The sequence below is a fragment of the Lissotriton helveticus genome, chromosome 11, assembly GCF_964261635.1.
Source record: "Lissotriton helveticus chromosome 11, aLisHel1.1, whole genome shotgun sequence".
In the NCBI taxonomy this organism is placed as follows: Eukaryota; Metazoa; Chordata; class Amphibia; order Caudata; family Salamandridae; genus Lissotriton; species Lissotriton helveticus.
In genome coordinates this window covers 786201694-786226011 of record NC_136072.1, presented here as the reverse complement: position 1 = coordinate 786226011, position 24318 = coordinate 786201694, and the positions used below count along the sequence as shown (strand labels likewise).

Below are 24318 nucleotides of genomic sequence, written 5' to 3'. Positions count from 1 at the left end.
GAAAGTGTGACGCATTGGGGGAGGGGGGTGTTTGGTGGTAGCGGCGTGGATGTGCTTTGTCGTCATTAGTTGGACAGTCCATGTAGGTGCCCAACAAAACCCCAACATTTGCTCATCCAATTTTTTAGTCTGGGCGAATGAATGCCCAAAGATCTCTTGCCTGGGACAAAGTTATGGGAGATTATTTTCTTGGTAGAAATGAAAATGGGCATTAAGAAAATGATGACTGATAACAGGGTTTAGAAGACTGAAAAGTTGGTACATTGCTAGTCGCGTTGGTGCAAAGCCTGCACCGAGGTAAACTTGCTACATTCACCTTTCAGCACCTTGTAGTAGTTTGGCGGTGTATCCCTCCATAGAAAGGGTAGTCTGCAGAAAATGATGCCATCACTTTCTTGCAGTTGCAAGGATTAACACGCTATGAATAGATTATTATTGTTATTATTGCTCTGCTCTCTGTATATTTGTAAAGCGCTCCGATACCGGCAAGGGTCATGTTTGCGCTATATAAAAAAAAACTATTGAAATAAAAATAAAGTAGGATGCAAAGGCAAACGGGTAGTTTGATGTCGGGGCGCAGGCTGATGGGGCAGATAGCACTGCCATTAACAGAGTACACATGCCAGTGTGACATGCAGACATGACAGAATGCACCAGGACTGTGACGTGAAATCAGAGCAGCAGCACAATATAGTCATTGACAATGCCGTGATTGTTGTGAACTGTGTAATCAAGAAGTGCACCGCTCAATTTTAACATCTCCAAGCTTTCTGCGCGAGGAGGCACAAGGCCAGCATAGTATCTGAGAAAGTGCAAGCGAATTAACCCAAGTCTGAAATGCGCTTGTCCTCGTGCCATGCGAAAGGGTTATCCGGTTATTCTCTCTTTTACAGGGAATAGAGTTTAATGTTTAGGCTCCGCGGTTCCCTTCACGCTGCTGAATCCGGTTTCAGCCACTCTATGCTTTCTGCTGCATGCGGCGAGGCTGCCACGGGTCGTACTGTCTCGCGCTTTACTTGGCAGAGTGACATGTTTGTCTAGAAAACGTGTCTCTCTGGTGCTGTTTGGACGTCTGAGGCCAATGGTCCATCTTTTGTGTAATCTTAATTAAGGCAGGACTGACACAGTCACTAGATATAGGTGTGTGTTCACAATAGAATGGTTCGTGTGAGGAGGTCGGCCCTGACTACATAATTCAGAACAACTAACCAAGGCATAAGAAGAACATAAACTGCATAATTCCGTGACTCAGATTCATGACGACGAATTGGGTGAGCTGAATATGTTTGCAGGTTCACAGAATCCATTCGGAGTTTGCATGGAAATCTACACAAAGGGACGGTTTCCAGGCACACTCCCTGATACCAGGCGTCACCGCCGACTCTTTGCTCACTGAGACATGTGTATGACATCACAGCTCTCCCCCTCACTGAGACATGTGTATGACATCACAGCTCTCCCCATGATCTCACAGACCGTCTCGCCCCACACTCCATCCCTCGGCGCACACTCCATCTCTCGCCCCACACTCCATCCCTCGCCCCACACTCCATCCCTCGCCCCACACTCCACCCCTCGCCCCACACTCCACCCCTCGCCCCACACTCCACCCCTCGCCCCACACTCCACCCCTCGCCCCACACTCCACCCCTCGCCCCACACTCCACCCCACACTCCACCCCACACTCCACCCCACACTCCACCCCTCGCCCCACACTCCACCCCTCGCCCCACACTCCACCCCTCGCCCCACACCCCACCCCTCGCCCACACCCTCTATCTCTCTCTCGCCCACACCCTCTACCTCTCTCTCGCCCACACCCTCTATCTCTCTCTCTCGCCCACACCCTCTATCTCTCGCCCACACCCTCTATCTCTCTCTCGCCCACACCCTCTATCTCTCTCTCGCCCACACCCTCTATCTCTCTCTCGCCCACACCCTCCATCTCTCTCTCGCCCACACCCTCTATCTCTCTCTCGCCCTCCCTCTATCTCTCTCTCGCCCTCCCTCTATCTCTCTCTCGCCCTCCCTCCTTCTATCTCTCTCTCGCCCTCCCTCTATCGCCCTCACTATCTATCCTTTCACCACAGCATCACTCTGCACCACCACAGCATCACTCTGCACCACCACAATATCACTGCACCACCACAATATCACTCTGCACCACCACAATATCACTCTGCACCACCACAATATCACTCTGCGCTACCAAAATGCTTACAAGTACAACAGTAACTTACAATATTATTATAAAATAATACTTATTGCCAAAATTGCTTAATATTTTGCAACAGCTATCATCTTGCAAATCCTCTTTATACACCAATACAGACTTTGCTAAAAATGTAATGCAACACATTGTCATATACAATGCCAATAACTCAAACTTTAATGCTGCAAGACCTATTGCATTGCAAATGCTTGTTTTATTTAAGCTTGGTGGTACCCCTAGAATAGGAAAGGGCACCAGCAAGTATTTTCTTTTTATATTGTGGAAGACAAGGGGATGCAGGAAGTGAAACAGCCCCTCAGCAGCATTACAACAAAAAAAACAGTATGTCCCCATGGTCATTAAAACAAATGGCCCCAGGAGATCATAAGACATTTTCACCTAACCATAATGTCACTTTTTTCAGTACATATAACTATTTGAATAAATATGTGCTATAGAATTCTGTGCTATGTCGGTCCTGATTTTTCACACCTGGTGAAGGAGAAAATGTTCGTGGGGAGAATTGAGGAGTTGGTGGATGAAAGTAGGTTTGAAGGATGCAACATGCAGAAGTCGAGGGTTGGTTTTCTGTGGCCAAAGACTGCATAATTGAAATGGTGGTTAAAATGTGGGGATGAGCCTTTTCAGGGGCCCACTGGTGCAGGGGCTCGCCCTTCTTTGTCCTTAAGTCCTTATACTAATAAAATAGAGATTGGCACAGAAGCTTTATTATCAAGGACATTGATTTCTTAACCTCTCATGAGGGAGACTACGTCAATACGGTACCCTCAGGCCACTGTATGAGGTAGTCCAAGGAGTACAGAAACCATGGGCCTTTTATGGCCAGTTTATAGCAAAAACCCTTACATCAGTTAGAATAGCCTGACAGTTCTACACTAAGACAGATGCATTCTGGCAGCTACATGCCTTTCTGATCATACATTGCTCTGGCTCATTGCTGAAGAAGTTAATTATAGTTGATGACTCAAGCGAAATACAAGGGCAGGCAACAATGAAGAGGGAGAAGCACATGGCGAGCACATGGCTAACTAAAATGGCTGCTACAAACAAAATGGCTTTAGCTTATGCTAACTGTAATTTCTGCGATTTCCACGGATGGCCGTTTTAGCATTAGCTGAAGACATCCGCTATGAATTAATAGAAGCATGGAAGTTATCCTGCACATCTATCCTCATAAATCCTTTAATATCCTGGTCCATTGCTAGGTGGGCATTTACATTTTGAACATTTCATGTAACTGGTGAGATACAGGTAGAAATACATGGGGAACAGAGCATTGGGTCACATTAAATACGAAGGCTGCGGGAAAAAAGGGTTGCAACAGTTTTATATAGGGCTTTCCCAAACGGAAAACCATGTTAAAAATCAACCAGTCCAAGTCCATGTCTAGTGGATTTCAGTGGCTATTTTATTCAGTTTGGAAATAGCCAATAACATATGCCTGATGCTATGTCTAAATAAAAACATTTTATTGATAGACCTTCCGATGTTCTTCTTTGAGGGCTAAGGTATCAATGATATGTTCGGGGGGAGCGGAGTAGTATTTATCAAAGTGTGCACAAAATATTTTTCCTGCAGAAAACAATATTCTGAATGCAAATATTAAAGCAACTAGACATATTTTCACAAAACAATCTTTGTGTTGGGGAACCAGGAGGACCAAATGGGGCCATGGGAATTAGGACGAGGAGCTGCAAAGGGCTGCTCCTCTTCAAAAATGGGACGACCAAAGGGGTAAATTGCTAAAAAGTACATGGAAGAATAGAAACCGCTGTACAACCAGCCAGAGGGGAGTCTTCTCCCTGTGTCAGTCTGATCCTCACAGGCAGGCTCTTATTGTTCATTTCTCCCACGGTGGAACTGCACAACTTGCAACTCAGGAAAAACAATCACGGCCCAGGTGGAAGAAGAAAACCTACTTCTTTCAGGATAGGGCAATCACCTTCCAGGGCAAACACCCTCAACGATCCTATCCAGTGTCTCAGGCAGTGCACCAGTATTCTTCACTTTAATCTAACAGGCACCAAAGGCACAGCACCTGTACCCTGAACTCAAGTCCTTCCCTAACTCCTGTGTTGCTCCGCTGGAGCACTGCTCTGAAGCAACCCTTGTTTCAAAGTGGGTCACCTCAAGCAAAGCCTCCTTGCCATCCTTGTCGGTCTGTGACTCCCTCAGCTGGGCATCAAAAACTGGATCAACACAAAGAATTCTCCATCCTGATTTCTGATCCCGTCAGGGGTACACACTTCACGTTGTTTTCATGAGCCCAGTGCTTCCGGCCTTTTACCTTCACTGCGGTCCTAGTTGCCAGCAACGCCTGTGCTTGGTACCTTCACCTCTTCTCCAAGCTGGATCAGCGCTGACTCCCCAGGCTGGATCTGGTGTCTGGGCCCCTTTGTCAATGGTTTTAGGGCAGCAGGTATCTATTGGTGGTCAGAACAAAATATCTTTAAGACGAGGCATACAAATAATCTATCAACAGAGAGGATACTCTATTTCAGAGAACTTCTTTAGTCTTGGGGAGCCCCATGCCTTCGCAGGGCACCCAAGAAGCACTTCATGTATCTGAGAGTAAAAAAAACACCCTGGACCTATTAGCGAGTATAAAAGGAACTTTTGGTGAACTGACAAGAGTAAAACGTTACACGTTTTGATTTGTTTCCCCCAATCCATAGGAAGTCTGTGTTTATTTACTAAATTCTGAGGGAAAAAGAAAAACAATACGGACATACTCTGAATCCTTACATTTGTGTATTCCTATATTATTCATCTGAAGAACCTCAATAAAGGGAGTTTTTTAGAACAAGCATTCTTTTGTGCTTCTTGTCTTAACAAACTTGTGTCTCATAAGTCATGACCTTGCACTACTTGTATAGGACTGCAGACACAAAAATTATTTTTCTTTGGGACGCTTGCGCAATAGTAAGGGATTCGACCAATGGGACGACATAGGTATCTCCACTGTAGGCGACCTATGGGACAAGGGAGACGTGATCCCGTTTACCCTGCTCCGACAACAGTATGACCTTGCTCCCTCTGAGACCTTCCGATATATACAGGTCAGGCACGCACTGCTGGCGGCACTGCCGCAGGGTACGGAGGTCCCCGAATACTCCCCACTTGAAGATAGGCTGTTAACTGACTACCTACAGGAACGCACCACGTCATTTACCTACCGTAACTTGATTAATACCGTACCGGACCCCACAACACCACTGAGAGACAAATGGGTGGACAACATAGGAGGCATGGACGAGTCAGAATTGCAGGAGGCACTGGCCTCTCCCAAAGAAGTAGGGATACCGGCACGGCTGCGGCTAGTTCAATTAAAAATCCTGCACCGGGCATACCATACCCGAAGCACCCTGCATAAAATGGGAAGGTCACAACATCCACACTGCCTTAGTGGCTGTGGGGAGGAGGGGTCCTTCTATCATACACTGTGGGACTGTCCCCGGATAGCTGATTTCTGGAGGAGGGTACTGAAAACACTATCACAAGTCACTGGTGCCTCAATGGCTCCAGAGCCCCGAAAATGCCTGCTAAACATATGGGAACCAACGACCTCACACGCTTGACACAAACTTGTGTAACACTGGGATTCATGGTGGCAAAGCGTAATATAGCGCAGAAATGGGGAGCCGAAGATTTGCCTACGCTATCGGCCTGGTGTAAAGATGTGGATTTAGCCATGATGGCGGAAAGAACGGTTTATATTACCCGGGGCTGTCCCCAAAAATGGACCAAAATATGGGCAGCGTGGAACATTTATCGGGGGAACATATGTGAGCCTATACCCGAAAATGATGACGACAGCACTGATGAAGATATATGAGAAATATAGGGGTGGTATGTTAAATCCAATGTATGTGGTCTTACTTGCAGCCGATTGGGCAACTGTACGAGTTATTACTGATTTTCTAAAACTAGTGTGCATATTAATAGTCATGATTGATATTTTCTGTATTGACATATTTGCCATTGTTTGGAACATAAACAATAAAAACAGATTTCCCCCCAATTTTTTTTTATTTTTCTTACGTAAAAACACTCACATTTTACGCTTAGGACCATGCTATCATGTTATAGGCGCAACGGGAAAATCTAAAAACTACTAATTTACAAAACCTCAACATAGTGGGTACATGAATTTCTCCAGCAGAAACTGTTGTGGCACATAAACTCCTATAAAGCAATATTTTCCTTCAAAATGTTTGCAGAGGATCACACAGGTGTCTTTCCTAACATTTAGAACCCTGTTCATTCTACTTTTCACGATCTGGACTATGTAAATCTATTTCAGAGAAAAAACCTATTCACTAGCTCTAATAAGGGCTGTCAGTTCAATTACACGGACTAACTAATAATAGACTAGTGGTGCCTTTGCAAAACTGTATATAGCATGAGAATAACATAGGGCCAGATGTAGGTGGCCATTTACCGACCGGTAACAGCCGATTTCGGCCGTTACCGACCGGTAAATGGGTATTTGGGATGTAGGGGGCCAATTTTACTGAATCGGTAAATTTACCGAATCGGTAAAATACATAATCGGTATTTTTACCGATTCGGTAACTTCGAGATGTAGGTGGGACTCTTCTGAGTCCCAAAGGCCTTTCAGATTCGATATTTTACCACCCAATCCGATTGGGTGGTAAAATACCGAATCCAGGTGTGCATGCCCATGTGTGCATGCACACCTATGCCATGTGACAGACAGACATGCCCTTAGGGCATGTCTGTGTGCCACATGGCACACATGCCTGTATTTGGGGTGCTAGAGGGTGTCAAAGTGACACCCCCTGCACCCTTGCTGGAATCGGTATTTACCGAATCGGTAAATACCGATTTGGTAATGCCCATTGATTCCTATGGGCTTCAATGCCCATAGGAATGAATGGGCATTACCGAATCTGTATTTACCGATTCGGTAAATACCGATTTTTACAGATTCGGTAATTCAATTACCGAATTTACCTAAATCTCCCTCCTTCTATTTTGCCGATTCATAAATACCGAATCGGTAAAATTCGGTATTTATGAGTCGGTAAAATAGAATTACCTACATCTGGCCCATAAACAATAATGGTGGTATCACCTGAGCAGTTTAGAACCAAAACCTACCCACATATAGTTCCCCTTAAAGGTCAAATAAGGGAACATCAATCTATTCTACCCATCCTTTCATAATTTCCTCAGACGGGATGGGCAGTAACATGGCGTATTTATTTATCCATTTCATTGATTCTAACAATTTTAAAACAGTATTACTGAATAACCAATGAGACGTGCACTGGTGAGGTGCTTTTGTCTCTTTTTATTTAAGAACATATTCACAGCATCTTGTGAAATGAATGACTAAAGCGAGCCCAACCAGTTGTCTCATAGCCGTTCCTAGACAGCTTAAACAGGCTCAAGAGAGAGTGGGAAAAAGAGACAGAGAGAGAGCACATAAATCAAGAAAAATTACAATGTGTTACTTAATTTTGCTTACCCTTAATTTGCCCAGGAGCTAGTCTCCTTTCCCCATTCAACAGTAGGTAACCTAAACAGGTGACCTCCTGTCGACAATATTTACCCCCCTTTTTGGCAGCTGGGCACAAACAGACTTGTAGGAGGTAAATAGCACATTGAGGTAACTAGAAAACATTAATAACCAACTACCAATTCCTTTAGCTTATTGAGCTATGCAACATAATAACACATTAATGCAAACTTTATTTCATAGCCTTTTTATCTGGCCCTAACACAACAATTTTGAGTGAAAACCAGTATTCCTGTATGCATAGCAGAGCTATTCTCTGCACATGGCCTGCAGACGCTGCTACCCTTTGATAATTTTATTCAATAGGATAAACCCCACCCTCATATCTCCTACACTTGTATTATTTCTCAAGACAACACTGATATCCCCATATGCTCCTAATAGAATATGCAATATTTCCTTTAGCTAATGTTGCCTAAAACAGATCTGTGTTGTCCAATCTTGTTCGAGGAAGGCTTAACAAAGGCCATAAGTTAATTGAAACAGTTATGTAAATTCTCCCATTTCTTAAATGTAGTTAAATTACTAATGAAGATATCCTAAATATTATTAACATGAATTGAGAATTAATTTGACCCTAATTTTCCTAGGCACATTATAGCCAAAGACTTCATTAGAGAAAAATGTACATTAGCTGTAGTGGTTTACCCTCCTACACTGTTAGAATCAGGAAATTTAATTAATACAAAAAAATTAGCCTATTAAACTACTCTTTAAAATTACAAGTTTTCATAGTGTAATGTTAGAAATCACACACTGTCACAGTGGCTCCCTGCCTGGACATTTTGCGTTCAGTAGTTCTGGTCAGTTCTAAATACAGAACTTGGCCTCTGAACCTTAAACCTGTTGTCCCCTGTCTGAGCAAGGCTATTCCATCCGGCCTTTACAATTCAAAGTAACTCTCGAGAGGCACAGCTGAAAAGCAGCCCTGCTTCGTGCCTGTGTGCTGATAATTTAAAGGTAGGATGCACTTTTGCTGTCTAACTTTTGTTTTTATTCCTGTGAAATGTGTGTTCTAGCACCTAAAGAACTTGCTCAAAATTTCAGTTTCCTGAATGCCATAGTGCGCCCAGAATTCTTGTGCACAAAGGCTTGCATAAAGGTTTGCAATGCAATTTACATGTTTGTACAGCTACTCTTTGCATAACTTGTAAGTGCATTTCAGAAAGCAGCATTAGGACATAACAGGAATCATATTTTAAGTTTGCCCCTAAGATTCAGTAATTGTCATTGCTAGAGAAACTAATATACAAATATTTAATTTGGTGCAACAACATATTTTAACTATTAGGAGTGTAGCTTGTGAGCCATGTATTATTTACTCAGCTGTGTTTCACAACCAGCAGGCGTTAACTTCTATGCTTTTTCAGGAGAAAAAGGCCTTGCTGTATTGCACAGAAACCCAAAAAAGTTGATAAACCATTCATTACCTCTGTCTGTTCTGACAGACAGCTTCCTTCTGACAGAATGCTTTGAAAAGCTGTTAAAAGCTGGCTTTCTAGCGCCAGGAATGAGCCTGGTGCATTTTATTTAAAACCCATGCATTCCAAGCCAGTCAAAATCTATCGTTTTGCAATGTGGTAAAAGAGGAGCTTTTATTTTAGCAGCAACTAATTATTCAGATAATGTGAATGCCTTTTAATATTTAATATAATGTATCTAAGGATAATGCTGTAACGTTTTGTATTGAGTCCTAGTTGTGTAAAGCACACACATTCTTTTTTTTCCTCTGTGAGGCCTTTTTTTCCTATTGAGTGTTAATTCTAATTTTTCTTTACCATTGTGGCAATATTCACACGTCTATACTGTTACTGCTTTACTTTTAATGGCAGCATGCAGCTACTTAGCATATGTTATATAATTCATTCTTTGAATTTTAAAATGTAATTCTTCCAATGACATCTGCAGAACACAATGACGACATCAAACCAATTGAGCTCATTTCAGACATTTTCAAGAAGGGGGTCACACACTCAGAACACACAACACTGCTTGCAAAGGCAAGCCATTCTTACACAAAAACACATGTAATTCTTCCAATGACATCTGCAGAACACAATGACGACATCACACCAAATTGAGCTCATTTCAGACATTTTCAAGAAGGGGGTCACACACTCAGAACACACAACACTGCTTGCAAAGGCAAGCCATTCGTACACAAAAACGCATGTAATTCTTCCAATTACATCTGCAGAATACAATGACGACAACAAACCAAATTGATCTAATTTCAGACATTTTCAAGAAGGGGGTCACACACTCAGAACACACAACACTGCTTGCAAAGGCAAGCCATTCTTACACAAAAAACACAGCCGCTACTCACTCAAACAAGTACTTCACAAGCATCACTACTGGTGTCAGTCCACAAACCACATAGACACTCAAAAAAGAAAAGAAAAACAACCCACAAATCAACACTTGGGACAAAAGCAAGAGGCAGCCCACAGACTGTACTCAAACCAAACCATTTGTAAATACCAATTGTAAATCATATTTACAAACGAAAGGACTCTCAAAAAATAGTACAGAGAATACACCAAGACAAGTAGACAGCCGAAAGACTGTGCCATGTTCAAAAAGACAGGCTCTAGCCCCAGACTTTTTCCAAAATACAGCGAATTACCAATGAAGCTGGCGGAACGCTCAAAAGTGCTCCGTATCACCATTTTTTATTTTTACTAAGTGCGTAGATCAGGACCCTTTTTAGTGCATTTGTTTCACAGTGTACTATACATTATGGAAGAAATACCATATTTAATGTACATACTCCTATTAGGTATCCCCTCTAGGGGAGCTAGCTGAGTACTTTCTAAATCCATATTGGTACCACCAAGACAGCAACACATTCTACTAAGTGTGCTAGGAGCGGGCATGCCAAAAATATTACAATGCGATGTAATATTATAACCAAAGCGTATTTATCCTGAGAATTATCCAAAAGTAGAAAACATCTCCCCATTACCTGCCTTTATTTGCTGCAGCAAACAAGAAAACAAACCAAAATCTTGGCCAAGCTATTCTAAAACAAGAGTGTGGCATTGCGACCTTACCAAACAAAAGTCTCCAGCCTCCAACTGCCAAGTTATGAATCGACCTAATGGTCACTGTGAGACGAACACCAAAAGGGATCTCCGTCGGGGACCAGTCACAACCTGGAGGGTCAAATCGGGAAAACCGGAAAAGCACTTTGGTCTGCAAAGACAAGGGTCTCATTGTGCAGTGTACATCCTCAGCGAGATTCCAATCCTCCGTTGAGACCACTCTTTTGGGCGACCGCGTCTCCGATGAGCCCCGCGGTGGGCGCCAATTTGTGCGGGTGAGACTTTTCACAGGCCCACTGGTGCAAACCGCCCTTCTTTGTCCTTAAGTCCTTAGACTAATAAAATAGAGATTGGCACGGAAGCTGTAATATCAAGGTAGTCTCCCTCTCATGAGGGAGACTATGCAATACTGTACTCTCCTGCCACTGTATGAGGTAGTCCAAGGAGTACAGAAACCATGGGCCTTTTATGGCCAGTTTATAGCTAGGTTAGCATGAAGACTCAAAAAGAGGCTGTACAAGTATACATAAAAATAGCTATTTCACATATATGGACAACTGTAAACTACTTAGTCAACAGAGTGGGAGAAGTAACAAAAACCCTTACATCAGTTGGAATAGCCTGACAGTTCTACACTAAAAGAGATGCATTCTGGCAGCTACATGCCTTTCTGATCATACATTGCTCTGGCTCCGTGCTGAAGGAGTTAATTATAGTTGATGACTCACGCGAAATACAAGGGCAGGCAACAGTGAAGAAGGAGAAGCACATGGCGAGCACATGGCTAATTTAAATGACTCCCACAAACAAAATGGCTTCAGCTTATGCTAGCGGAAATTTTTGCAATTTCCAAAAAACGTGTTAGAATTATTTGATGGATAGTGGCACATTTCATAGTTGCAGCAAGTGACTGTTCCTTTGAGCAGTGACCATCAGGATATTCTGCTGCCTTTCAGTTGGAAGGTAAAATGTAGTATATATTTTATTTATTTGCTTATTACTCAGAGTGTATGACTGCATCGGAATTCAGTATCACTTTAAACCAGACTTTGCAAGCCAAAGGCAGATTTTTCTGAAAGATGTTCAACATCGGTGTTAATCAGTGTGCCTTTACTGTCGTTTGCATTCTAAACACTTATGTCCAGATTTTGGGAAAGATCTGCAGCGAGATACATGTTGATGTTTACTTTAGTACTTTAAAAGGTCCAATATTTAGATTGCTTCTTGCCTGCCTGCTATTTCGCTTCACAGATGAAGTACTCTTTGGTGACATCATTGTGAGCCTTGGAAACCTGTTGAGCAACCTGCAGATGTTGTTGCATGCAGCCAGTTGTGTTGTTAGATACTGCTGCCATGGCAACTGGGAATTGGGAAAAATAGAAACAAGGCACGTGAAAATGTGTTGTCTATACCACCAACGTATATGAAGTACTAACTTTAACCTCCCCTGGAAAGCAAAAGATTACTAATGGAAATGTGAAGAACTCCTGCCCCACTAGGTTAAATCCGGTAGCTGTCATCGCGTGAAAACCTTTTTCAGTAATACCTACCAAGTGAACATTTTATGCATTACTATGTGGGTGCATCTGTGGGATTTATATAAGTCTTTGTTTACATTTATGTTGGTAAAGAAACATGGAATGGTTCATCAGTAGGTACTGCCATTCAATTTTTAGCAGTTAATATCATACATAGACTGATATTTCAATGGTAATGTTTTGCACTTTCTAGTGTTAGCATAACAGTGCCTCAGAAATTCCAGTAAGTATTGTATTGTAATTGCATTTATATAGCGCTTACCTCCCCTGACGAGGCATCAAAGCCCTTTTACGGTGAGTAGCACCTTACTCCGGGACCCATAAAGGATTAGTGTTGAATTAGTATAGTGAAATATGAAAGTAATTAAAGTGGTGAATTGGTTATTCAGTTATTTGGATTCGGAAGGATAGCGGAAGGATAGAAGAGGAAAAAAGGTTTGTATTTATATAGCGCTTGTTACCCCTAAAGGGGTGTTAAGCTCTTCTTTTTTTAATTTTTTTTTTATTTTTGGGCAGTAGCACACTACTCCGGAAACCAATTGAAGCATTTGTGTTGGGAGTATCAGCTTGATGAAGATGCTGGTTGTTTTAAAGAAAGTTTAATACACTTTACAAAGCTGACTCATTAGTCTCACCTACAGACAGTTTTATCTGTCACTTGTCTAAGATACATTGTGTACAATTTTCTGACATTGACTTACTTTATTTAGCCATGTTATTCATTCAATATCTATCCTGTCAGTTTCTTGTGTGGCCTGCTCTGTAGAGCATTATTGTCTTAATCATTTACATCGGGGTAAATGTGCTTTCTTCTGTGTGTGTCGTTATAGACGTTTTATTTGTCCACATTTTGTTATGCTTGTTTTTTGTGGCGCGATGGGCTCAAACCTGTGAGACCAGAGCTCTGGCATTAACAGCACTCTTTCGTCCATTGCTCTCCTGCCACTATCTGTCCCCACCCCTTTGCCCACTGTCCACTCATCAAGTTCTCTTCTACCCCTCCTCCTTTCAGGTCTATCTTACCGGCTTGCACTGTCTCTATCCGCTCTTCCATTCCTCTCCAACCTTCCCCTTTTTGACACTGCACTCTCGCGGACTACTTCTTTCTACCGACTGCTAACTATTCACTCTCCCCCCCCCCCCCCCCCCCCCCCCCCACCTCCTTCTTGTCGCCTGACAATTTGTTTTGTAAAGAGTCCAGTACCACTTTGCAGCTTGGAGGTACTGTGCCAGTTGCTTCCATTGAGGTAACCAGCATCCCTTGCATACTTTTTTTGATTTATTGTTCCAAAATGTCCATCACCACCTTGGTAGGATAAATGAATGATAAGAAAGTATAACAAAAATCATTGTATGTTGGTGAAACCAGTTTGTGCAGTTGTTCCGTAGCCATTTTAGAACGAACCTTGTTATACTTTGACAACACCCATTCCACAATGCCCACAGCTGTGTGCGCATGTGGATGTGGAGAGAAGGTCGGATTTCAAGAGATGTTTTTTGTCCCAAGTATTACACAAATCTTTCTAATATCCCTGTTGGTATGTGTGCATAGCAGGGGGTGCATGGGTAACCCTCTTTGAATGGTTTGCTATTATTATACCGAAAAAAAACTTGAAGATGGCCAACTTTGCTTGCGAATCCATATGGGAGTCACTTTGGAATGCTTTTGACCATAAAGTATGCCCAAGCAAGCACTGGCAAAGCCAATTCGTTTGCACCCACATATTGAAGGCTAGGTCTATTGCCACGACCCACATGTTAACTGCAAACCCTATTGACTTTGCTTGTTGTGCTTAGTAAACCACCTGGCAAGAAAATATTTGTGCGGTAAATTGTGAATTTATTAATGGCTAAACAGAAAAGTATTGTCTTCTTAATACTGTTAACTGATAACTTTAAAAAAAAAATGTACATCTAAGGTACATTCAAATAAAATAGAGTTGTATAAGTTGAGTTACTGAGAGCTGGCATAGCTTTACGAACTCTCTTGCTTCATATTATTTTCCTCTTCTTACTAGATCATCGCCTTTGTCCTGGAGGGTCGCCGAGGCAAAGGAGGCAGACGCCCTAATTCTGGAGACTATCAACGCCTGGATCACAAGGTAAATTCCCTACTCTTGGTCAACCAATAAGCTACCTGAGTGTTATACATGATATTCATTATTTACTATTGTATAGTACCAGCCTTCCAATTATATGACCTCATACCACTCCAAGGAGCCTGGGCACCATTTTGAAACCTTTCTGCTATTTCTAGGTAAAGTGGAAATAATGGTCTAATTGTCAAATTAAGGTTGGGGCATTCATGGCCAAAATGTTCAGCAGTATAATAGGTGCAGGTTTCTATAGAGCGCAATTAATATAGCATGTCCACATTTTGCATAGTGGTAGATGCAAGGATGGTATGCAAGGGTGCTATTTTTCTTCTCCTCTCCCTCCCTCCTACAGAAGCACTGCAGGCAGAGGGTTATAGTTTGTCAGGCTGTCGGGGCTTTCACTGGTGCAGGATGGGGTAACAGGAAAGTGTCCTACCAGTTCACCAAGGTCCATTAAATCTAGGGCAACCAAGCCATCTTTGTGACAAATATTGCTGTCCTCACTCGAACCACAGACACCAGTACTACAATGGACTAACTGAATTGACATGTGCCTCTTATGTAGGCCTTTGACTTTCAGAGGGTACTGCGATCCAACAGTCAAGCCTTCTTAAGGTTGGTTCTTGAGTAGAACCTTGCCTTCAGCTTGTACATGTATCACTCACAATAAATCAGTGTCTGAGTATTGTCTTTATAATAATATTAATAAACTTTACTTAAATGCTTATTAGTATAATAAAATAGCCCTCGTACTGTTAAACTGTGTTTAAAGGCCAGCAGATACTTTGTGTCATCTTCTGTACTGTTAGGACCATGTTCGCACAGGGATTGCACTGTGCAGCAGTTTATAAAAGAAAGTAGCCAAAACATTACATCTTGGAAAAAGAGTCTTGTTCGAGGTATTACTCAGTTCTGTGGCAAGCATATGCTCAGCGCACTGGGTTTCACTAGTGTCAAGGGCAGTTTGTCCTATTTGTGCATGCCTGTACTGTAGTCTCTGAATTGTCGAGTACAGGGGTGCTTTTTAGGTCTCGCCTAAGCGCGCGGAAGCGCGTTCTCGCCGAGAACCTATTGTCGGCGTGTCTGCTTTCCAGGAGACAATCCTGGCCGCGCGCATCGCCTTGGAGGCGATTTGAAACGCGCATGCGAACGCTCTCGCTGAGGCCAGCTGCTGTCGTGCATTCACACAGACACACACACACACGAGCGCCCGTGCACGCACGCACATACAGACACCCCCCCCACACATACACACACACACGCGCGCGCGCACACACACACACGAGTGCTCCCCCCCCCCAGCCCTTTTTAACTTACCGGGCCAATCTCGGGGGACTCCGCCGCTGCGGCTCTTGCCAGCTCCTTTCACGGGGCTCCCTCTTGGTCAAGGGAGCCCCACAACACTTGCGTAACCTCCTGCTGGCGGCCCCGGGGCTCTCTACCGCTCACAGGAGCCCCGGGCCGCGATACGCATTTTCTTGCTTACCGCAGGGGTGTTTCGTTCTCTGTACGGTGTCAGGACAATAAAGAATAAAGGCACTTCTACTTCACTAATTCAACACTGGTACCGAGGCGGCCGCTAAGCTAGGTTCGATGTTTTCCTTTTAGTCTCAGTCTGCTTTCACGGAGCTAAGATTAGCCAGCGCATGCGCATTAGCGAGCGAGACGCTTGCCCAGTTCAAAGACCTGATTGTCTTTTCCCTTTGATCAATCATGTCACCTATGTGAGTCCCACACTTTACAGTTCAGTTTAGTATAGGCCCTTATCCCCGGAAGATGTTGCCCTAATTTAGACATTTTAAATTTACTTGGATTCTGCCAGAGCTCTGTTTGAAAACTTCAAACCAGAAAAACAAGGTTGACCAAGGAGGTCTTCTGAAGATTGGTTGGTGGCAGCAGAGGAATTGTTGTACCAGTTCTTTCTGAGGAGTGTTATGAATTAAATAGTTTGCGGAAGAGAGAGTTATTTAGCTCAGTGTTTAAAATGACTTTTACATGTTTATGGGGTCCATCGACAACTCCTACTACCTCAGATGGTAGATGCATTTCCTCGTAATGCAGGGATAGTTAGGTAGTTGCTCATTTTTCTCTGGCTTCCTGATTGAAGAGGTAGCTTATATTCAGCTGTTGTAGTCCAATTCTCAGCGGAATCAATGTCGCCCCAATATATTTAAGTTAATGCTGTGATTAAGCTTGTGCTTGACTCTCTAAGAGTTCTCAATGATCTTTGTAGTCACTCTGCTTCTGTGGGTCGCCTCCCTTTTATGCAAATGAAGAACAGTACCCTGTAAACCTCTGTTGTAAAAAGAGTATTAGCCTCTTTGAGGTGGCTATGTGCCATACGATAGACCCCTTCCATGGGCCTTGAACACAATGTTGTGTTTAGTTGAACTAAACTGCACTCTTCCAACTCTTCAGTTGTTACCCTGTTAAGAACCTCTGCAAGTGATTTAAAAAAAAAAAGTTTTTTTCACTTTTTATAGAATCATCACCTCAGTATCCCCTTAATGACAGACTGATTACTAAATCTATAGACCACCTCTATGCTCTTGCCTGCCCAGTGAGGTGAACTGTGGTAAATGACTACATATTTTCCAAACTTCCCCACACCTATGATTCCCAACCTCTGGTAGGGAGGAGGGAGTGGAGCCTGACTTTGCACACTGATCACCCTGCTTGATTGCTGAGGTAACTGAAGTCATTTAAATTTCGAAATTTCTCTAGTTATGAATATGGCAGTGATCCTAAGAGCTTATACGCTGCGGTGGTGAACATAAGAAAAACAAGCATTTACAATGCAACGGTTTCACCTTTGGAAAAGTTTGAGCTATTGGCATTGTGAATGACAAACTTTTTATTTATGTGTTGGTTTAGAAAACAGATAAATAAATGGCATTGTCATTTACAATGTCAATAGCTTAATCTCTCGCAAATGCGATTTGTATTGCAACTATTTCAGTTAGTATTTTACACTACGATGAAAACTGGCTAAAGATAGATACAAAAAACAAGTCTTAGCTAAGAGGTAATACTCACCAGACAGAGACACCCGGCAAAAATGACTTCACTTAAACTATCATATGTACAGCACTAAACATTGCACATCCTTCGTTGAATAACTGTTTGTTTACTGCACTAAAGATTGAAGATTACTCTAGTGTTATTTCTATAGTGCTCACATGCTTCAGAGCAAAGAGGACTCTAGGAAAAACACTTGTAAACAAATAATCATCGTGGGGTGAATTATAGTCAGGCATTGTCGAATTACAGTTCGTTTTGGAACATGTAAATGCTATAGAAGGGAAATGGTTAAAGGTGCTGGTTCAGAATTTGTAGCTGTGGTTCTGTGCATTTGCAACGGGTGCATTTAGTCGCAAAGTTTCAAACTAGAAGACATGGAATTCATTCCTAGCCTAATAAACTGATCAAATTGTGTGATCCTGTGTAAATCATGTTTTGCCACTATGCTCTATTTCACTTTCGAGTTTGTGTTGGGCATGAAAATACATTATTTTTTTAGAGGGGCCGGGCAAAGCTCCCACTCAACCTGACCCAGGCTGCATGTCTCTTTCACAATAACTCCTCACTGCTCCAATATCTACAATCCCAGCCTTTCACCGAAAGTGCAGCAGACTTGTGTGAAATGTCGGTCCGATTACAGCTAGACGGCCCCCGCGTATTCTTCCTGTGGCCCAGTCCGCTGGCACACACTCTTATTATATAGCTCCTCACTAACTCTGTTGTGGGAATTAACAGGTGGGAGTGTAAGGAAGCAGCTGTATTTTAAATAACTAAACGGAATCTCCAATTATTGAGCGCTATAATACCGAAACTCAATTGCTTTTGGGAAAACGAAACACAGAATATAATTTCTTTTAATGTAGCATTGTTACGGGACATCCACTAAATTGTCTCTGATTATTACAATTCGCTCTTCAATGGAAGGGCGTCACCGAAGTTAGGCCCAAGCAACGTTTTGTAAAGCGCTCGCCTATGAGAGGACGAGATGCAGCAATTTCGTTGAACTGAATATTGTTAAGCAGACTAAACAACTTAACTAAAGAAGACGAGTATTCATTCCACTCAGGTCATGTTTGGACATGTAGGATTGTAAATAAGATTTGGGCATACGTGTCTATAAATGATATTTCAGCTATCAAGTTGAAATATTACTCATTTAACACTGGCACTCGTACAGCAATGCAAGGCATTGAAGATCATACAGACACACATAACGATCATGTGACGTTCACAAGTATATACACACACACACACGTATGCATGTTTGTAAATAATAACCATGGGGCCTCCAACGAGAACAACTGCATTATCAGAAACATGTCATGATTGGCACTGAAGACGAAGGCTCTACGGGTATCACAAGACTTGACATCTCAATTCATCTGCCTCAAAATCAATCACAGTTAGTGAATCGTGTAGATATATTTGGAGTAAATACCGTATTTAATGTGACCTGGATTTAGATAATATGTTGATTCGCGAGGAGGCGCGCCTATGTTTCAGGAAACTTCAAAAACAGAAGGTGCCCCTCAATCCAAGCCAACGTTTTCAGAGCACAATGCTGCTTCCGCCGCCTACCTATCGCCTACGCTGTACCTGACAGAATAAATGCCTTCGATGAGTGTCCAGTGAACAAACATACCCCAAGAGGAGGAGGGGATCAGAGCACAGAGGCAACAGAGGAGAAGAGATCACAGGAGCGCAGATCAGGGCACAGAGGCAACAGAGGAGAAAAGATGAGAGCACAGAGACAGCAGAGGAGAAGAGATCAGAGCACAGAGCCAACAGAGGAGAAGAGATGAGAGCACAGAGGCAACAGAGGAGAAGAGATGAGAGCACAGAGGCAACAGAGGAGAATAGACGAGAGCACAGAGGCAACAGAGGAGAAGAGATGAGAGCACAGAGGCAACAGAGGAGACTAGGTCAGAGCACAGAAACAACAGAGGAGACGAGGTCAGAGCACAGAAACAACAGAGGAGAAGAGATGAGAGCACAGAGGCAACAGAGGAGAAGAGATGAGAGCACAGAGGCAGCAGAGGAGAAGAGGAGAAGAGATGAGAGCACAGAGGCAACAGAGGGGAAGAGATGAGAGCACAGAGGCAACAGAGGGGAAGAGATGAGAGCACAGAGGCAACAGAGGGGAAGAGATGAGAGCACAGAGGCAACAGAGGGGAAGAGATGAGAGCACAGAGGCAACAGAGGAGAAGAGATGAGAGCACAGAGGCAACAGAGGAGAAGAGATGAGAGCACAGAGGCAACAGAGGAGAAGAGATGAGCACAGAGGCAACAGAGGAGAAGAGATGAGAGCACAGAGGCAACAGAGGAGAAGAGACGAGAGCACAGAGGCAACAGAGGAGAAGAGATGAGAGCACAGAGGCAACAGAGGAGACGAGGTCAGAGCACAGAAACAACAGAGGAGAAGAGATGAGAGCACAGAGGCAACAGAGGAGAAGAGATGAGAGCACACAGGCAGCAGAGGAGAAGAGATGAGAGCACAGAGGCAACAGAGGAGAAGAGATCAGAGCACAGAGGCAACAGAGAAGAGATTAGAGCACGGAGGCAACAGAGGAGAAGAGATCAGAGCACAGAGGCAACAGAGGAGAAGAGATGAGAGCACAGAGGCAACAGAGGAGAAGAGATGAGAGCACAGAGGAGAAGAGATCAGAGCACAGAGGCAACAGAGGAGAAGAGATGAGAGCACAGAGGCAACAGAGGAGACGAGGTCAGAGCACAGAGGCAACAGAGGAGACTAGGTCAGAGCACAGAAGCAACAGAGGAGTAGGGAGCAGAGATCAGAGGAGCAGAGATCAGAGGAGCAGAGATCAGAGGAGCAGAGATCAGAGGAGCAGAGATCAGAGGGGCGCAGACCAGAGCCGCAGCCAGCAGACCAGCGCTGGGAGTCCAGATGAGGCGTTCAGAGCGCGGGGGTCGCCTCAGCCATCAGCAGCAGCAGCGGAGGGAAAGTTTTCCGAAGTGGCTGCAGGGGATCCAGAGCCACCAGACCCGGGGCTCGGGCTGGGATCCAGCCAGGAAGGGATCCGGCCGAGGATGCACCCGGGGACCCACCGCCCGCACTGCCTCCAGCCGAGCCCAGCCACCGACCCAGCCAGCAGCTCCGGCGAGGGAGAGAGAGGGAGGGAGGAGAGAGGAGAAGAGGCAGAGGGAGGGCCAGGGGGAGGAGGACACACCGACATGGAGGGGGAGAGGGAGGGGAGACTGGAGGGTGCGGGGGGCACAAGAGGGCAACAGTGCGATGGGAGACAGAGAGAGGAAGGAGGGAGCAGCGGGAGGAGAAAGGAGAAGGGACCGAGGGGACATTCGGGGATAAAATCAGGAGCGGGTGAGGGAAAGGGGAGGAGAAAGAGGCGGGGGAAAGAGAGCATTGAGAGGAAATGAGTCGGGACGAGGGGAGGGGTGGAGAAGAGAGAAATACGTACTGAAGAGAAAAACATATGAGGCAGGTAATCAGTGGAGAAGACGCCTGAAGCAGGAGGGTGAAGGAGAGGAAACAGAAAGAGAACGGAGGAAGAAAAGGAAAGACAACAAGAACGGGGGGGCGTGGCCGGGGGTCAGCGCAGGACGGACGGGGAGCAGCCACCCCCCGCCGCCGCCCGCAGCTCCAGACAGGGGCACGAGTCTGTGATGGGAAATTCCGGGGGTTGCATAGTGTGGGGGGGGCGATCAGAACCATGGGCAGAACTGGGGAACTCCACAGTACGTGGGCAATGCTCTCGGGCAGAACTGGGGGCGTCCATCATGTGTATGCATTCGGGGTGCATAATGAACAAGAAAGCACTCACCTGGGCTTCCTCCGGCGGCCGTGGTCGGCATGGAATGACAAAAACAAACCCAGAAAAAAAAACGAAACTCCGCCCACCACCGCGATGACGACATCGCAGAGGCGGAGAGCGAAAAAATCGCGGGAACGCCCCCGAATCTGGTCCGGCCTTGACGGACAGATCCGGCTCCCAATGGCTAGCCTCCATTTATGGAGCTAGCCAATGGGAGCCGGGGGACGTTCCTGAAGCCCATATTGTAAACAATAGATTTCGCTTGCGCCGAAAAGCTGCGCAGAGCGCAGCCTTCGGCAGGCGAAACCTAAAAAGTAGCAAAACTGAGCATTAGTCTAATCTCCTACTATTGACTTTTGTTGTTAATAATATGACAATCAATATTTTTGAGGTTGTTTTTGAAGTCTGGTTTTGCAGTAGATGTTTTTACGTGCTTCGTTTTCCACATCATTCTTAAGTTCCTCTCAATGAAAATGATGCCCTTTGTGGCACCTAAACTCACATCAGTTGATTTCCAGAGGTTGGGCCCCATTTGTTATCTCCTTTAACTACAAGAGCTCCCAAGACATGCCTTATATAAGCACACCTCTGAAAGATCCCCATTTACATTCTTGATACTCTGGAGTGAGATCATATAATTCAATACTAGCTTAATTTATTGTCTGCTTCCAGGATTCCCTAGTCTTTAATCTTCCTTTAAAGAGTGTTGGACGTGAGACTAAAAGGTTACCTGTATAAATGCACCACCTAACAGCGGTGAGCCTGGTTAACAATGAAGTAGGAATAGAAGGTGAGGCATAGAAGCTATTCATGCATATTGCTATGTTTGAGGCATGCATATGGGCTTACAAATTGGCCCATCACGTACAATTGTAAGAAGGCTGCCAACAGTGTTTTGCATTAAGAAACCATCACCTCTCTCCTTTTGTTATCTGATTCTGACCAAAAGTGCTTCCATTCAACATCCATCACCATCCTTCTTTGAGAAATGATCCTTAGGCTCTAAAGAGCTTGGGAGCATTTGATGGCCCCTTAAACTTTACATCCCTCTAGAAGCTTCAATCTGATAGAATCATTTGTCCAACTACACTATCAAGGGCCTTCGTGAACAAGAAATTTTAGCCCACCTCTGATCTCACTGTGAATACTCCCTAATTCCTCTGGTCCAAATAAGATTGATTATGTTGTTCATAAGTAATACAATATCAGGAGCCATCGAAGATCCTTACTCTCAGTTCTGATGGACAACTTTCAGACTTAATTTGTGGGTCCCAGTCGTATGGGGGCTAAAGATCACAACCATGGGGTTCATCGGCTTTTTGCCACTATTATCCTGGGGTCCTTCCTACTATGGCCATGCAAATCGAGCACCAAGTATACCCATTTAGCACTTAAATCTCAATGGTAGATGCAGATGAGCAGTCCAAAGCTCACTCAGGAATTTGGTGTGGAATTGTAGACTCTGAATTCAACAACGCCCACAGCAACCCACCTATATTCAAACGTGTACGAAATATTTGACCTTAATAAAAGGCAAGCTATTTTATTCATAATATACAAATAAATTGCAAAAGACTACTGTATAGTACTGCCACTATGATCAAGCACTATACCCCGGCAGGAGTCTATAGCGCATAAATGGGCACTCTATTGGAACAAGCTTCACATGAATATACCAGGTGCTTTAGCTGTCTCTATCTTCCTACCAACTTTACTCCCAACCCCATGGCCCCCACCCTCACTTCAACTAAGTGACCATTGTGTCAGTCTCTGGTATGGTAATGTTCAGTAAGTTCTTTTATCCCTGGGTCCACCGGCAGAGCAGGTAAACCTTTATCTGGACAGCAGATGCATTACAGTCCCCACTGACGCATCTCTACCAGTTTCTCGAGCAGTCCATCTAGGCAAGCAGTCTAAGTTGGGTTAGCATGCATGCTGGGACTGACGGACAAGTTTCTGAGAATGCGCTGTGCAAGTTCTTCTTGGTTCTCTGTGCTGGTCACTGTGAGGTCATACACCTTACTTTGTTAAGAGGAGTTTTTATATGATGAGATGGCACAGCTGCATTGAGGTGCTACAATATTGGTCGCATGAGCATTCACAATAAAAGTGGTTCCATCGTTCTAGGTATCGAGCCTTCTGCATAATACTACCACAATGGGCACAAACTAACTCGCATTGTTCTTCCTCGGTTGACCACCAGAACGGCATGGGTACTGCACACCTTAGCTCCTTCTTGGAGTCTCCTTCTGCAGTGGTGCCTTTCTCGCTTTAATACACAGCTAAGAGGCAGGTCACAAAGTAGGGAACATTCTATGGGGTTTTAAAGTTGATGCTTTACAGAAACACCTCTGATGGCCCTCTCTTAAATGAGAATTCCCATTTCCTATGCAGATATTCAGCAGGAGGTTACAGTCTTCTAGATGATGTTGCCCCCCCCCCCCATCCCTCACTCTCTTGGAAAATTGACAGTAAGAGACCCCTGACTTAGATCAGCGAAGTCCTGCAACCTCGCTTGGACATTAAAAATACTAGAATGCGGAGTTGAAGCTCTGGCATTCTTCATACGGTCCTTCCAGACATCCTTTTTCGATTCTGGGTCTTTGATCACAAAAGATTTCTAAAGAGTTCCACCATGGAATGGAAACGTTGTATCTGAAGAATCCATAGGCTAACATGACACACACTCCTTCAACACTTCTTTCACGCACTGACGGTATGCATTCATGCAGACACACCCTACACTTGTGCACAGGATATAGTGTGGGGACCGTGGTACTGAACTGTATATGGCAATGCTGGTAAGCCACTCACCTCTGTGGGTATCAATAAAAAGGCCTGTCCTGCTAACAGTTCACGCTGCCACACCTGTCAGCATCTTACAATCCAATGGTGATCTAGTAGCCCATAAAGTAGCAACATGGTGGAGCATGTGCACATCCAGGCACTTCCATGGTTGGACAGAAACAGCGAATAGCATGTCTGAAGCGGATACAATTATATATAGCACAGTTGGAGGCTCCTGAACTATGCAGAGAGATACCAT

General features: G+C 44.2%; 1 protein-coding gene across 1 annotated transcript in view; it reads left to right on the top strand.

Annotated features, from left to right (window-relative positions):
* The window catches only part of LOC144791925 (uncharacterized), a 78631-nt gene that overhangs the window by 29639 nt on the left and 24674 nt on the right, over nt 1-24318 (top strand). Inside the window, exon 3 of the mRNA XM_078666736.1 lies at nt 14383-14466. Within this exon, the coding sequence (XP_078522862.1) occupies nt 14383-14466 (84 nt within the window). The remainder of the gene's footprint in view (nt 1-14382; nt 14467-24318) is intronic.